The sequence below is a fragment of the Sus scrofa genome, chromosome 6, assembly GCF_000003025.6.
Source record: "Sus scrofa isolate TJ Tabasco breed Duroc chromosome 6, Sscrofa11.1, whole genome shotgun sequence".
In the NCBI taxonomy this organism is placed as follows: Eukaryota; Metazoa; Chordata; class Mammalia; order Artiodactyla; family Suidae; genus Sus; species Sus scrofa.
In genome coordinates this window covers 57,135,680-57,151,144 of record NC_010448.4, presented here as the reverse complement: position 1 = coordinate 57,151,144, position 15,465 = coordinate 57,135,680, and the positions used below count along the sequence as shown (strand labels likewise).

At 47.5% G+C, this 15,465-nt stretch overlaps 1 protein-coding gene across 6 annotated transcripts in view; it reads left to right on the top strand.

Annotated features, from left to right (window-relative positions):
* LOC110261288 (zinc finger protein 836-like) overlaps nt 1–7,088 on the top strand; it is an 89,439-nt gene extending 82,351 nt beyond the window's left edge. For all 6 annotated transcript variants that reach the window (XM_021097253.1, XM_021097254.1, XM_021097255.1 and 3 more), the window contains one exon: nt 358–7,088. In XM_021097253.1, the coding sequence (XP_020952912.1) occupies nt 431–2,698 (2,268 nt within the window). In that variant the 5' untranslated portion in view covers nt 358–430 and the 3' untranslated portion in view covers nt 2,699–7,088. The remainder of the gene's footprint in view (nt 1–357) is intronic.

The following is a 15,465-nucleotide window of genomic DNA, read 5'->3' as shown; positions in this document are numbered from 1 at the left end:
CAGCTAGGGGTCCAATTGAGCTGTAGCCTCCAGCCTATGCCACAGCCATAGCAACGAGGGATCCGAGTTGCGTCTGTGACCCACACCACCGCTCACGGCAGCGCCAGATCCTTAAGCCACTGAGTAAGGCCAGGATCGAACTGCAACCTCATGTTCCTAGTCGGATTCGTTAACCACTGAGCCACGACGGGAACTCCAAAAAAAAAAAAAAAAAAGAAAAAGAAATTCCAAGATCTTTATTGGACCGTACTAACTTGGTTTGCTCTAAGGGTTAGTTTTGGTGTAATGTCATGTATTTAACATACTGTATTAATTATGAATTATATCCAATAAGCCACTTATGTTTATCTCTTCTAGATATCTCTCCTATACATGTGATCAAGAAATTACAACCGAAAGTAAACACTGATAGAGGAGAAGCATTCCAGACATGAAGCTGCAAAGACAGGAAAGGAACAAAATCAAACATTTTTACCTGAGGGAAATCCAGGGAAACACATACGACCTTGAGTCTCAGCAGAGAGATGAGGAAAGAACTGACAAAGGAATGGCTGTAACGCAACACGAAAATCTCACCGCTAAGCGAGATCGACATGGTACCAGTATTGCAGGGATCAGTCCTGCTGGTAGCAGGTTTGCAGTAAGCTTTCAGGATGAACTGCATGGATTTAAAAGTGCAGAGAAAATTCTTCAAGCTGACTCGAGTCTCCGTAGTCGTGCCTCATTTTCACCACCTCAAACAGTGTCTCCTGTCATCCAAGCCAACATCCCTAACACAAATGGGAGTGATTTTCCGCCTCCTTCCATACTGACGCAAGACCATCGTGAACACAGGGAAAGCCCGCCCAGATATAATCGGGGGAGTGAAACTTTTCATCAGGACCTAAACCTCACTGAACCTCCGATCATCCTTGCAGGAGAGAAAGTGCATGACCGTGAACTTTGCGGCAAAGTCTTTCGTCTGAACTCAGATCTTGCAGTTCATCCGAGAAATCATACTGGAGAGAAAGCTTACAAACCTCCTGTGCGTGGCCAAACCCTGAGTCCCGGCTCACACAACACAGGACCTCTGACAAGCCGTATAGACGAGAACACGTATACATGTGAGGTGTGCAAAAAAGCCTTCCGTCGAAAGTCATACCTCGCCATGCATCAGCGAATTCATGCCGCAGAGAAAGCCTACACCTGTGATGTGTGTGGCAAGAAGTTTCATCACAGTTCGAATCGAAGGAGACATCAGAGAATCCACACAGGAGCCAAGCCGTACGCATGTGACGTGTGCGGTAAAGGCTTTAATCGCAATTCAATCCTCGCGCTTCATCGGCGAATTCACACGGGCGAGAAGCCCTACAAGTGTAACGCGTGTGGCAAGGTCTTTAGCCGAAAAGGAACCCTTGCGAGTCACCAGAGGATTCACACGGGAGAGAAACCTTACAGATGTACCCAGTGTGGCAAAACCTTTCACCACCGCTCCGTCCTCCTGCGCCATCAGATGATCCATAAGGGGCTTAAGTTGCATAAATGCGATGTCTGCGGCAACGTTTATAGTCGCAGATCAAATCTTGTCATTCATCACAGGACTCACACTGGAGAGAAACCTTACACATGCCATGCGTGCGGCCAGGTCTTCAGTCAGAAAGCATCCCTTGCATGTCATCAGGCAGTTCATACGGGAGAGGAGCCTTACAAATGCAGTGAGTGCGGCAAAAGCTTCCACCACAGTTCAAACCTCAGGAAACACCAGCTCCTTCATAATGGAGGGAAAGAATATAAATGCGAGGTGTGTGGCAAAGTCTTCCGTCAAAATGCATACCTCGCAAAGCACCAGAGACTTCACTCTGGAGAGACCCCTTACAGGTGCAGCGACTGTGGGAAGGTCTTTAGGAAAAAAGCAATTCTTACACTTCATCAGAGGACACATACCGGAGAGGAGGACGCTTATCAATGTCACGAGTGCGGCAAAGTCTTTTGTCAGAAAGGCACCCTTGCAAGGCATCGGCTCATCCACGCTCGAGCCACACCTTGCACATGTGATGCGTGTGGCAAAACCTTTGATCAGCACGCAACCCTCGCTCGCCATCAGGCAACCCACGCAGGCGAGAAATTACATAAATGTGATATCTGCGGCAGAATCTATCGTCGAAAGTCAGACCTTGCCATTCATCAGAGAAATCACACTGGCGAGAAGCCTTACCAATGCCATGAGTGTGGCAAGACCTTTAATTACAGATCGAAACTCAGTCGCCATCTGCTAATCCACACGGAAGAGAAACTGTATAAATGCGATGTGTGCGGCAGAGTCTTCAGTCAAAATTCCTACCTTGCCAGACACCAGAGAATTCACACTGGAGAGAAGCCTTACGAATGTAGCGCCTGTGGCAAAACCTTTAATGATAAGTCCGCCTTCAGCCGACATCTGATGATCCACACAGGAGCAAAACCTTACAAGTGCGATGTGTGTGGCAGCGTGTTCCGTCGCCGTTCACACCTTGCCGGGCATCAGAGAATTCACACTCAAGAGAGACCGTATACATGCAATGTCTGCGGCAAGGTGTTTACCCAGAATTCACATCTTAGGGTGCATCAGAGGGTTCACACTGGAGAGAAACCTTACAAATGTCACGAGTGTGGCAAGGTCTTTAGTCAGAATCCAACCCTTGCAAAGCATCAGAGGATTCACACCCAAAAGAAACCTTAACGATGTCGCGAGCGTGGTCAAGTCTTCAGTGAAGAGTCTCGGCTTGAAACTCAGTGGAAAATCCATGCTGTGCAGAAACCTTTCCTTCCGAAGGGTTGCGTGTGGAAACGCCTTCAGTCAGATTTCCACCCTCGTCAGGTAATGGGTACACAGGGGACGTCATGCCGATGTGACCTGTTTGGCAAGGACGTCAGTAAACACAGACACTTTAAATCCACGGGCCATTCACAGTGGGGAGAATGGGTGTGAATATCTTAAGTGTGGCAGAGCCTTACGTCCAACCACGGAGCCCCTGCTCGACAGAAACTGGAGCAACCTCGTGCCTGTCTCAGGAGTCTTAAGTCAAAATTCATGCCTTCACGATCCACCAAGAAATTCCGACTGGAGATAAACCTCACAAGTATCAGGAGTCTGGGGAATTCGTCAGTGTACTTTCAAGCCTAACTTACTGTCAGGTCATCCCTATTGGGAGAGATTTTAATAGAGCAAGGGTTTTAGCAGGTGTCCTCATCCACGTGTTATTGGAGAAGTCACGCTTGAGAGAAATCAGGTGCATGTATTTCATATGACCAGGCTTTCAGACCAGAAAGTCATCCACCAAAGAATTCACTCTGCAGATGACCTCACACAGGCCACGCGTGGGAAGAACCTTTACTCAGGCTCACATCTCACGAATCATCAGACTCTCCCCACAGGACAGAATATGACAGAGGTGCCGAAGGTGGCAACGCTTTTCTATTGTGCCTTAAACAAAGCCTTCACCAAATGCTCCATGCTTACAAATTGAGTGAACATGGCAATTTCAAAGTATTACACACTCACCCCTGGACACCAGAGTATCCGTCCTGGAAGAAAAACCATCAGAATGCAGTGTGCATGGCGAAGATTTTACCCAACGATTCCAAGATGGGAAGGTCCTGAAATAATACCTTCCAAACGCGAGGAGTGTAGCAAAACCTTCTACCTGAGGTTCAAATATTCGGTAACGTGGGCAGTTCATTTGAAACCGTACAATTGCGGGGCAGAGGCTTTACCCAGTCCTCGCAAGGAACTAGACTCTTCAGTGTACATGTTTGAGAAGCCACACAAAGCAGTGTGTGTGCCAAGGCTGGTACCTGAAGATGGAAGCTGTGAAACGTAGAGAATTAATGTTGGAGAGCTGCGTTTCGGATGCAGTGAGGGTTGTTGACATTTTCATCAAGTGTTGACAACGTCGACGTGACCTTATGTCAATATTTTGAAGTCTGTGGCTCTTATGCCTTTGCTACAGGCCTTTCAGGGTTGTCCCTGGGCAGGAATCCATAGGATAATACACCTGACAGCATTAGGTGGGGTTCCCTCGCATCCACGTTCCCTGGACAAAGTGGGACCCTGGATTTTCCGGTTCAACAGCACGTGCATTAGCCTTAGAGAAAACCCCAGGCAAAACCGTGACACGACTCATCCCGCTTGTCGGGTTCTGGGCGCCCTTCTGTAGACAGGCTGCTGCGGGTTACAGGACAGAATCCTCTCCCGGCTGACGGTGAACGGGCAGGATGGGCATCAGGGAGCCCCGTTTTTGCCACGAGCAGAGTGAGAGGTTCCCAGGCACTGATTATGCAGTGGAAACAATGCTCAGGTAAAGCTGGTCACTTTTTCCCATGAATGAGAGTAGCTGTTGTATGTTTCTGTGGGGTTTTGTCCTTGTTATTTTGTCTTTTTAGGGCCGCACCCGCGGCATATGGAGGTTCCCAGGCTAGGGGGTCGCATCAGAGCTGCAGCTGCCGGCCTACACCACAGCCGCAGCAACGCGGGATCTGAGCTGCATCTGCGACCTACACCACAGCTCACGCAACGCCAGATCCTTAGCCCACTGAGCGAGGCCAGGGATGGAACCCACATTCTCATAGATACTAATTGGGTTCGTTATAGCTGAGCCACAAGGGGAACTCATCTACCTGTGTTTAATGAAAAATGAGTCTTATTCTTGGAAATTGAAGGGAGGGCAGTTATCGTTGAGAGGAAAAATTAATCAAAAGAATCAGAAGGGTATGCATGTGTATGATTCACATGTAGCTGTTGTTACATTTCACCGTGGTTTTATTCTGAAGTAAAATAGGTGTCCTGTTTTAATTAATAAAATTGAATCACTTTTTTCACTGATTCTGGTCATGGTAACTTCCTATCAAGTCAGCACAAGCATACCTGTTTTATTGCACTTTTCTTTTTCCCTTTTTTTTTTTTTTTATTTTTAGGACCGCTCCTGCAGCATATGGAGGTTCCCAGGCTAGGGCTTGAATCAGAGCTATAGCCACCTGCCTACGCCAGAGCCACAGCAACGTGGAATCCGAGCCGAGTCTTCGACCTACACCACAGCTCACGTCAGCGTCGGCTCCTTAACCCACTGGAGCGAGGTCAGGGATCGAACCCGCAACCTCATGGTTCCTAGTCGGATTCGCTGCTGCTGCGCCACGACAAGAACTCCCAGGTGGTGCATTTTTAGAGGGAAGGTTCGAAGCGCGTGCTTGGCACCATATTTCCAACAGCATTTGGTCCGTTCATGTCTCTGTGTCACATTTTGGTAATTCTCTATATGTTTCAAACTTTATTATATTTGTCATGTTGTCTGTGGCCGATGATCTATTTTTTTTTTTTCTTCTTCTTCTTTTTTGGCCACCTTGAGGCATATGGAGCTCCCCGGCCAGAGATCAGAGCTGAGCCACAGTTGCAACCTAAGCTGCAGTTGCAGCAGCGCCGGATCCTTACCCCACGGTGCCAGGCTGGCCGCTGAACCCGCTGTTCCCATTGTGCCACAGCAGGAGCTCCTGTAACCTGTGGTCTTGGTGATACAATGCTGTTTTATTTGTTTGCTGCTTGGTGTTAAAGGGAAAGTTGCGTTTGTGCTGGAGGGCGCCCTGCTGGTGGGGGAGGTCGTGGATGGGTCTTTGTTGATGTTTTTCTTGGGGTGCAGGTGGTTGGTGTGGGCACTGTTAATGTTTTTCTCGGGGGCAGTGGGCACCGTTCTTCATGGGGCCGTTGACAGAACCAGGGCACGGGGCAGAATAACACGCGGGGCAGCTCATCTCGTCCCAGTTGTATTTCTGGGTGAGCTGCTGAGGGGAGGCTCCCCGATGCCACCCTTCAGGTAAAGCACCAAGTTCAGGGTGACGTCTCTGGGTATTTTAGCCAAAAGGTAAACCATCCTCCAGCTCTTTGCCCACCAAAATCACAGTCTGCTCAGGTAGGACCCCTCAGGGTCTTCGCAGCCTTCTGCCTCCTTAGAAAGAACAGCAACAATGTAGCTTTAATTTAATGAACAGGAGGGGGGTTTTGTTTTTTGGTGGGTTTTTTTTTTGAGGGGGGCAGGCAGGGCTTCATGCCCATGGCATGCAGAAGTTCCCAGGCCAGGGATCTAGCTCACACCACAGCAGTGACAGTGCCAGGTCCTTAACCCACTGAGTCACCAGGGAATTCCTAATGTACTTTTTAAGAGATGTAATGCCGGTGTTCCTATTGTGGTGCAGTGGAGACGAATCCAACTAGGAACCATGAGGTTGCAGGTTCCATCCCTGGCCTCCCTCAGTGGATTAAGGATTTGGTGTTGCCGTGAGCTGTGGTGGGAAGTCGCAGATGCAGCTTGGATCTGATGTCGCTGGTGTAGGCCGGCAGCTGTAGCTCCAATTGAACCCCTAGACTGAGAATCTTCATATGCTGTGGGCATGACCCTAAAACAAATAAACGAAAGACATTGCAAACTTTATAGTCTACAGAATGGTGTAAACATAACTTTCATGTGCACTGTGAACATAATTTCATGTCACCCACTTAACGCCATATTTAATTTATTGGGGTGCTCTGGAACCAAATTCCCAGTATTTGCAAAGCATGCCTACAGTTTTTTGTTTGTTTGGTTTGCTTTTTAGGGCCACACCTATGGCATATGGATTCTCCCAGGCTAGGGGTTGAATCGGAGCTGCACCTGCTGGCCTACACCACAGCCACAGCAATGCCAGATCCAAGCCATGTCTGCAGCCCACACCACAGCTCACGCAACATGAGAGCCGTAACCCACTGTGGGAGGCCAGGGATCGAACCCCATCCTCATGGATGCTAGTTGGGTTCGATACCACTCAGCCATGGTGGGAACCCTAGCATGTCTACGGTTTTATTTCACAGGCCAGTATTACCAATGAATGAATATTTAAATAAGATGTAGGTACAGTGATCATGACATAATCCTACAAGAAAGGTGGAGTTGTATTTACTGAGGAAAGAATGGTCCCCATTATGAGGGATAAAAAAAGATACATTTCCAGAGTTTCCGTTGTGGCTCAGTGGTAATGGGTGCAGCCCTAAAGAGCCAAAAGAAAAAAAAAAAAAAAAGACCTTTTTTCCAGGAACAAATGTAAAGTGATACCAGCTTCTAAAATGATTGCACAATATTGCAGCTAGCTAAGATATTAAGCGAAAATATGAGAAAGAGATGAGAATTTTATTAGAGATAATACTTTTAAGGTTCAGATAAATGATTAGAAATATTATCAGTAAATTATTAATGGGGGATTACTAAGAGAAAACTATTATAAATAATGTAATAACTTTTTTTAAGACTCAAAAATTGAGTTCCCATTTGGAACAGTGGGTTAAGGATTAGGCATTTTCACTGCTGTGGCTCTGGTTATGGCTGAGTCTGATCCCTGACCCGGGAGCTTCTGCATGCTGCTATTATTGCCCTGTGGGGGGGGACCTCAAAAGACACATAAGGTTGCATCTAAATGCTTTGAAGAAATGTATATAAATAAATTGAGATAGATTTGTCTAGGGTAATACTGAATTTACAACAATGAACAAATTGAGATAATTTACATACTATTAAATTATTTCATTTAAAATATAGAGTTCAGTGGTTTGCAGTAGATTTACGAAATTTTTTTTGTTTGTTTGTTTGTTTTGCCTTTTCTAGGGCCGCTCCCTCGGCATACAGAGGTTCCCAGGCTAGGGGTCCAATCGGAGCTGTAGCCACCAGCCTAGCCAAAGCCACAGCAACGAGGGATCTGAGCCGCTTCTGCGACTTACATCACAGCTTATGGCAACGCCAGTTCCTTAACTGGCTGAGCAAGGCTAAGGATCGAACCCACGACCTCATGGTTCCTAGTCAGATTCGTTAACCACTGAGCCACAACAGGAACTCCAGATTTACAGAATTGTGACAGCATTCACACACAATCTACTTTTAGAATATTTCCGTCAGCCCCCCCAAAATATTTTCAACCAGGAGTTCCCATCGTGGCCCAGTGGAAATGAATCCGACTAGGAACCATGTGGTTGTGGGTTTGATCCCTGGCCTCCCTCAGTGGGTTAAGGAGCCAGTGTTGCCATGAGCTGTGGGGTAGGTTGCAGATATGGCTTGGATTTTGCGTGGCTATGACTGTGGTGTAGACTGGCAGCTGTAGCTCTAATTCGACCCCTAGCCTGGGAACCTCCATATGCTGTGAGTGTGGCCCTAAAAAGACAAAAAAATAAAAAAGGGAAATTATTCTTACCATAGTCAGTGGATCATCAGTGTTCATCTAATTGATGTCTCCATTAAGTTCATCCAGTATCCCTTAGAGCAAAAGCCACATTTTTTTTTTTTTTTTTTTGTCTTTTTGCCTTTTTCTAGGGCCACTCCCGTGGCATATGGAGATTTCCAGGCTAGGGGTCTAATCGGAGCCATAGCTGTTGGCCTACACCACAGCCACAGCAATTCGGGATCTGAGCCTCGTATGCGACCTACACCACAACTCACGGCAACGCCAGATCCTTAACCCAGTGAGCAAGGCCAGGGATCGAACCCGCAACCTCATGGTTCCTAGTCAGATTCTTTAACCACTGCACCACTGCAGGAACTCCCCAAAGCCACATTTTTAACCCATTTTCACAAAGATATTTTTTCCCACATAATTAGGCTATTATCTTACCTTGATTAGAGGGAGTTCCCTGGTGGTTAGCCAGTTAAGTATCTGCTGTTGTGACAGTTGTGGCTCCGGGTGCTGCTGTAGCTCGAGTTCCATCCCTGGCCTGGGGACTTCCGCAGCACAGGCTCAGCCAAACAGAAAAGAATCATGTGCCTGGAGGTTTTATGGAAACTCATCTTTTTTTTTTTTTTTTTTTTCCCTGGTCTTTTTAGGGCCGCACCTTCAGCATATAGAGATTCCCAGGCTAGGGGTCTAATTGGAGCTGTAGCCGCCGGCCTGCGCCAGAGCCACAGCAACACGGGATCCGAGCCACATCTGCAACCTACACCACAGCTCAGGACAATGCCAGATCCTTAACCCACTGAGCAAGGCCAGGGATCGAACCCGTGTCCTTAGAGATACTAGTAGATTCCTTAACTGCTGAGCCACAATGGGAACTCCCAATCTATCTGTTATATTGAAAATAATGTCAAGGCTCTTATGTCAGGAAAATCAGAATTAGAACCGTAGATACATTTAACATCAGATAAGATGCTCCACGGATAGAACATTAACAACCACCATCAGTGAGCATATTCCATAAATTATCTGAGCAGCAGTCAGGGACTGCTTGTTTACTGTGTGGTGTTTAGGGCCTGTAGTTATCTCCACACACTCAGCTCCTTTCTCAGGAATTATTCCTCCTGCCTCTGTGTCTTTGCTACTGGAATAGTTTCCACTCCAGAGAAACCCTCGTTTCTTCTGTTCCCCAACTCCGCATAAACCTCTTTCATATACAGACTCTGCCTCAGACTGAAATAGGCAAATACTCAACGTGGGTCCTTCCTGCTACTGGGACCATGGCTTAGTGTGACGTTAGAGAGTGGGACCATGGCTTAGTGTGACGTTAGAGAGTGGGACCATGGCTTAGTGTGATGTTAGAGAGTGGGACCATGGCTTAGTGTGACATTAGAGAGTTGGGTGGGAAGGAGACAGCCAGTCTCTGGGAAGTGTTTGTCATTCTGTCACACCCTCTCCTTGCACTGCAGCACTAATTCAGCTGCAGTGCAAGGGCAGTGCATGCTTGGTGATTTGAGAATGTTTCTGAAAATTGTGTCCCCAGTTGCCAGTTCGCACAAACAATAAGTTCCTAATGAATGGCACCAGGATATGTTAGAGACCCTTCTTTTTCTGTGAACCCTGAAGGCAGACTGGGTCCTCGTGGAGGAAACAGGAAATACTGAAGTCTCACCCTTGCTTGTGATGTTGAAAATATTTTCTGGAGTTCCCACTGTGGCATAGCATGTTAAGGATCCAATGTAGGTCACAGCTGTGGCTCGGATTCCATCCCTAGCCCGGGGAACGTCTATATGTCATGGGTGTGGCCAAGATAATTTTTTTTCCATGGGTGCTTTTTCAAAAACGTCTCCTCTAGGAGTTCCCATTGTGGCTCAGTGGTAGTGAACTCAACTGGTATCCATAAAGACCAGAGTTCGATCCCTGGCCTCGCCCAGTGGGTTAAGAATCCGGTGTTGCCATGAGCTGTGATGTAGGTTGCAGACGGGGCTCGGGGCCCTTGTTGCTGTGGCTGTGGTGTAGGCTGGCAGTTGTAGCTCTGATTAGACCCCCAACCTGGGAACCTCCATATGCCTCGGGTGTGGCCCTAAAAAGATCAAAAAAGAAAAAAAAATTGTCCTTCTCTAGTGGCAGATTAAAAATGTTACCCCGTTCTGTTTTCATTTTCATTCAATTCAGAATACATTCTAATTTCTCATTTCTTCTTTTCCCCAGGATTAGTTACAGGTCAATCATCATTTTCCAAGTATTTGATTTTCAGGAGATTTTTCTGTTATTGATGTTTATTTTAATCCCACTGTGGTCATAGAAGTATTTTGTGTTCTTTTTTTTTTGGTTTGTTTTTTGTGGGGTTTTGTTGTTGTTTTGGCCACACCCATGGAATGTGTACATTCACTCCTAGGCCAGGGATGGAACCCACTCACCACAACAGTAATCAGAGCCGCCGCTGTGATAACGTTGGATCCTTAACCCACCTTGCCAAAGGGAACTCCCTCAGAAATAATTTGTATTACTTGTGTTTTTCAAATTTATGATGACTCGTTTGATGGCCAGGACTCTGGTTTATCTTGGGGAGGTACTGTGTGCTCTGTGAAGATGGTGCAAAAGCCTCTCACTGGGCGACTATTCTTGTAAACCCAAAACCCAAACCAAAAAACCTCAGTTGTCTTCTTCCTGCGGAAGGAATAATTCAGATCTTCCTGTGCTGCTTTCTTCTGTGTCTCCTTTATGCTCACACTACAGCCATGCTAACTCAGAGGAGTTTTGAGAATGTCGGTGACCGATGTGGGGGGGCTTTCCCCGATACAAGCAATTCCGGGCACCCCCAGCTGTGTGTCCTACAATTCAACTCAATTCTGGCCCCGTCTTCACAGAGATAGCATGAGATCCCACAAGACTTCCCACCCAGCACACTTCAGATGCCAGTGGCAAGTCCAGGGTTGGGTTGTGTCACCCTCCCCATTTGGAGCTTTCTGAACCAAACAGACTTGGGATTTGATGTGGCTTCTTCAGGTCGGCCTGATCAATTTCTTGCCCAACTCCTCTATCTCTGAAAAATGAGGGGTAGGGTTGAAAGTTCAAAGCTTCCAATCGTGGTCTTTTTTTGGGGGGGGAATCTTATGTCTTTTTAGGGCCACACCCTTGGCATATGGAGGTTCCCAGGCTGGGGTCCAATCGGAGCTGCAGCTGCCGGCCTACACCACAGCCACAGCAATGTGGGATCTGTACCATGTCTGGGACCCACACCACAGCTCACGGCAACGCCAGATCCTTAACCCACTGAGCAAGGCCAGGGATCAAACTGGCAACCTACCTCATGGTTCCTAGTTGGATTCGTTAACCACTGAGCCACAATGGGAATCCCTGGTCTTTTTTTTTTTTTTTAATTGAAGTATTGCTTTGCAATATTGTGTTAGAATTCAGTTACACTGAGTTATATATTGTATCTATTATAGATCATTCTTTTTTAGATCCTTTTCCGTTATACTTTAAGACATTGAATATCGTTCCCAGGGCTGTACGGTAGGACCTTGAGCTTGTTGACGATCAATTGTATGTACAGTAATATGCATCTGCTATTCCCAAACCCCTAATATATCCCTCCTGTCCTCTTTCCCTTTGGTAAGAATGAGAGGTTTTTTGTTTTTGTTTTGAAATCTTGTTTCAGTTGTTTTATTTTTAATTGTTTTTTTAGATTTTTTTTTTTTTTTTTTTTTTTTTTGTCTTTTTGTCTTTTCTAGGGCTGCACCTGTGGCATATGGAGGTTCCCAGGCTAGGGGTCGAATCGGAGCTACAGCTGCTGGTCTACACCACAGCCACAGCAACGGGGGATCCGAGCCTCATCTGCGACCCACACCACAGCTCACGGCAACACTGGATCCTTAACCCACTGATCTTTCACCCAGGGATCGAACCCAAAACCTCATGGTTCCTAGTCGGATTTGTTAACCACAGAGCCACAACAGGAACTCCATGTGTTTTTAGAATTTTATAACATGCCAGTTTCCTGAATTTATTTTCTATGTCTTTGAGTCTGTGTCTGTTTTGTAACTAGGTTCATTTGTATCATTTTTAAGATTCCACATGTAAGTGATATCATATATTTGTCTTTCTCTTGCTGATTTACTTCACTTGATATGATAACCTCGAAGTCCATCCATATTGCCACAAATGGCAGTATTTCATTCTTTTTTATGGCTGAGTAGTATTCCACCGTATATATGTACCACATCTTCTTTATCCATTCATCTGTCCATGGACATTGAGGTTGCTTCCACCTCTTGGCTGTTGTAAGTAGTTCTGCAATGAATATTGGGGTGCATGTATCTCTTCGAATTAGAGTTTTCTCCCAGATATATATCCCCAGGAGTGGGACTGCTGGATCATATAGTAACTCTATTTTTAGTATTTGATGGTACCTCCACACTGTTCTCCATAGTGGCTGCAAGAATTTACATTTCTACCAACAGTTCAGGAGGGTTCCCTTTTATCTACTGTGGACTCGAATGCTGTTTTTATGTGGGAGCATTGCTGTGTAGACTGCGTACGTCTAGTATTTGGATATGAGGGCCGTGTCTTGCCCCATTGTTTGCTGTTGTCCCCTTTCATAGGGGACGTGATTGGTGGCATGGTGACCAGAAGCTGCACTGTATGTTGAGCAGGACATCCTCTTTGCTCTGTGGTTGTCACAGCCCTTTGGGGGGCTGTGCCTGCTTGGCAGCTGTTGGAGTAGAAGCCCCCACACCTGGTTCTGAGCTGCAGTAGGAAGAAGGCAGGACTGGAGCCTTGTTCCTGCCCAGGAGCTGCCCAAGGGTAAGTGTGCTCCCTGGCCTTGCTGGTCACTTGTGCACGCTCACGAAGTGTTGGCAATGTCCCTGGCCCCGCCGCCACCATGGGAATGGAGGCTGTTGGCCTGGATGTACATCGGGTGCCATGCTCACGAAGCCCAGGTGAAGATCCGCGGATCTCAGGCACCCGGACCCACCTAGTCGTGCACGTGGCCCCAACGCCAGGGCTCCGGAATCAACCCAAACTCTAGCCTCACCTCCACCTCCGTATGTGCACTGCTCACCTGGACCTGCCCCAGCCACCAGTACGCCTGTGATCCTCTGGGAGGTCCCGCAGGCGCTGAGGTTTTGAAGCCACCAGAGCGGTCAATCCGCCCTCGCCGTGGCGTCCTGTGGACAGGGATCAGATGTCAGCCCCCCAGTCCCGGAGCCCCCAATGTGGGCTGGTCTTGCCGGATCCCAAGCTCCTGGAGGCGGAGCCTGGGCAGCTGCGAATACGCCCCTCCCTTCCCACCTGCCTTACCTAGGGGGCTGCTGTGGTGGAGAAGGATCCGCCTATGCCACCCCCATTTGTGGCCCAGACCACCCCCATTTGTGACTCCAGCGTCTTTGGGTTATCTCAGCGCAGCCAACCCCAGTCCTCCTTAGGTCTGTCCGCAGAAGCCTGAGTCTCAGCACCCAGCCCCTGCATGCACCACAGATGTCCAGCTCAGGTTGGGGTGCAGTGGGGTGGCCAGGACCCTCAATACCTGTCTCTGTTCCGCCTGCTGCAGTTTAGCTCTGAGCCTGGGATTTAGCTCTGAGCCTGGGAAGCTCCCTAATCTCCCAGCTGGTCTCCCAGCCAGTGAAACGGCTTCCCAAGGTGAGGGAACCTGATCCTATAGATTCCTTTTTTTTTTTTCCCCCTTTCATCTCCCTAGTTTATGTGATGATTTTTTCCTTGTTGTTGTTGTTTTTGTTTGTTTGTTTTTTGTTTTTTTTAGCAGTGCCAGAGGCATGCAGAAGTTTTCAGCCCTGGGACTGAACCCATTCCACCACCAGATTCTCAGCCACTAGGCCACCAGGAAACTCCCTCTTACAGCTTTGATTGTATGAAATCTTCTGCCAGCATTCAGCAGGTGTTCTGTGAGAATTGTTCCCCATGTAGATTTTTTTAATTACAAAAAATTTTTTTATAGTGCCTCACCTGCAGCACATGGAAGTTCCCAGGCTAGGGGTCAAAACAGAGCTACAGCTGCCAGCCTACACCACAGCCACACAGCAACGCTGGATCCAAGCCGCATCTGCGACCCATACCACAGCTTGCGGCAACTCTGGATCCTTAACCCACTGATTGAGGCCAGAGATCAAACCCACAACCTTGTGGTTGCTATGTGGAGTTCTCCACCCACTGAGCAGCTTCGGGAACTCAAGATGTGTTTTTTTGTTTGTTTGTTTAACTTTTTTTTTTTTGTCTTTGCCATTTCTTGGGCCACTTCTGCGGCATATGGAGGTTCCCAGGCTGGAGGTCTAGTCAGAGCTGTAGCTGCTGGCCTACACCAGAGCCACAGCAACTCGGAATCTGAGCCAAATCTGCAACCTACACCACAGCTCACCGCAACACCAGATCGTTAACCCACTGAGCAAGGCCAGGGACCAAACCCGAAACCTCATGGTTCCTAGTCGGATTCGTTAACCACTGAGCCACGACAGGAACTCCTCAAGATGTGTTTTTGATGTGTTTGTGGGAGGCAGTGAGATCCATGTCCTTCCAATCCACCACCTTTTTTTTTTTTTTTTTTTTTTTTTGTCTTTTGTCTTTTGTCTTTTTAGCACCGCAACCGAGGCACAGGGATGTTCCCAGGCTAGGGGTCCAATCGGAGCTGTAGCTGCCAGCCTGAGCCACAGCCACAGCAATGCTGGATCCGAGCTGTGTCTGCAACCTACACCACAGCTCATGGCAACACCGGATTGTTAACCCACTGAGCAAGGCCAGGGATCGAACCCACATCCTCATGGATCCTAGTCAGGTTCATTAACCCCTGAGCTGCAATGGGAACTCCCACTCTCCCATCTTGATCTCTTCACGTGGCTTAGGCCTTCTGAAAACCAAGCCCCCATTTAAGAGCCATCCTGGATCCCACCCATAGACCCACAATCAGCTCCATAGAACAAAGGATATTCCTGAGGCTCTTATCTTTTAGGAATTCACAGGGAATTAGAGCCTGTGTGAGAGACTAGGTCTGTGTGAAAGACAGGGCACTGGTTCAACTTCCAGCCCAGCCCAATGAGTTAAGGAGTCAGCATTTCCACAGCCTCAGGGTGGGCTGCAGCTGAGGCTCAGATTTGATCCCTGACCCAGGAAGCCAAAAAGAAAAACACCAAAACCAAAATAGAGTGGGTTTCAAAATAGAGTGAGCAAATAATATGACCAAGGATAAGGACATTTTATAATCATAAAGGGAGAAATTAAGAGTTCGCATCACGGTGCAGCGGAAATGAATCCGAC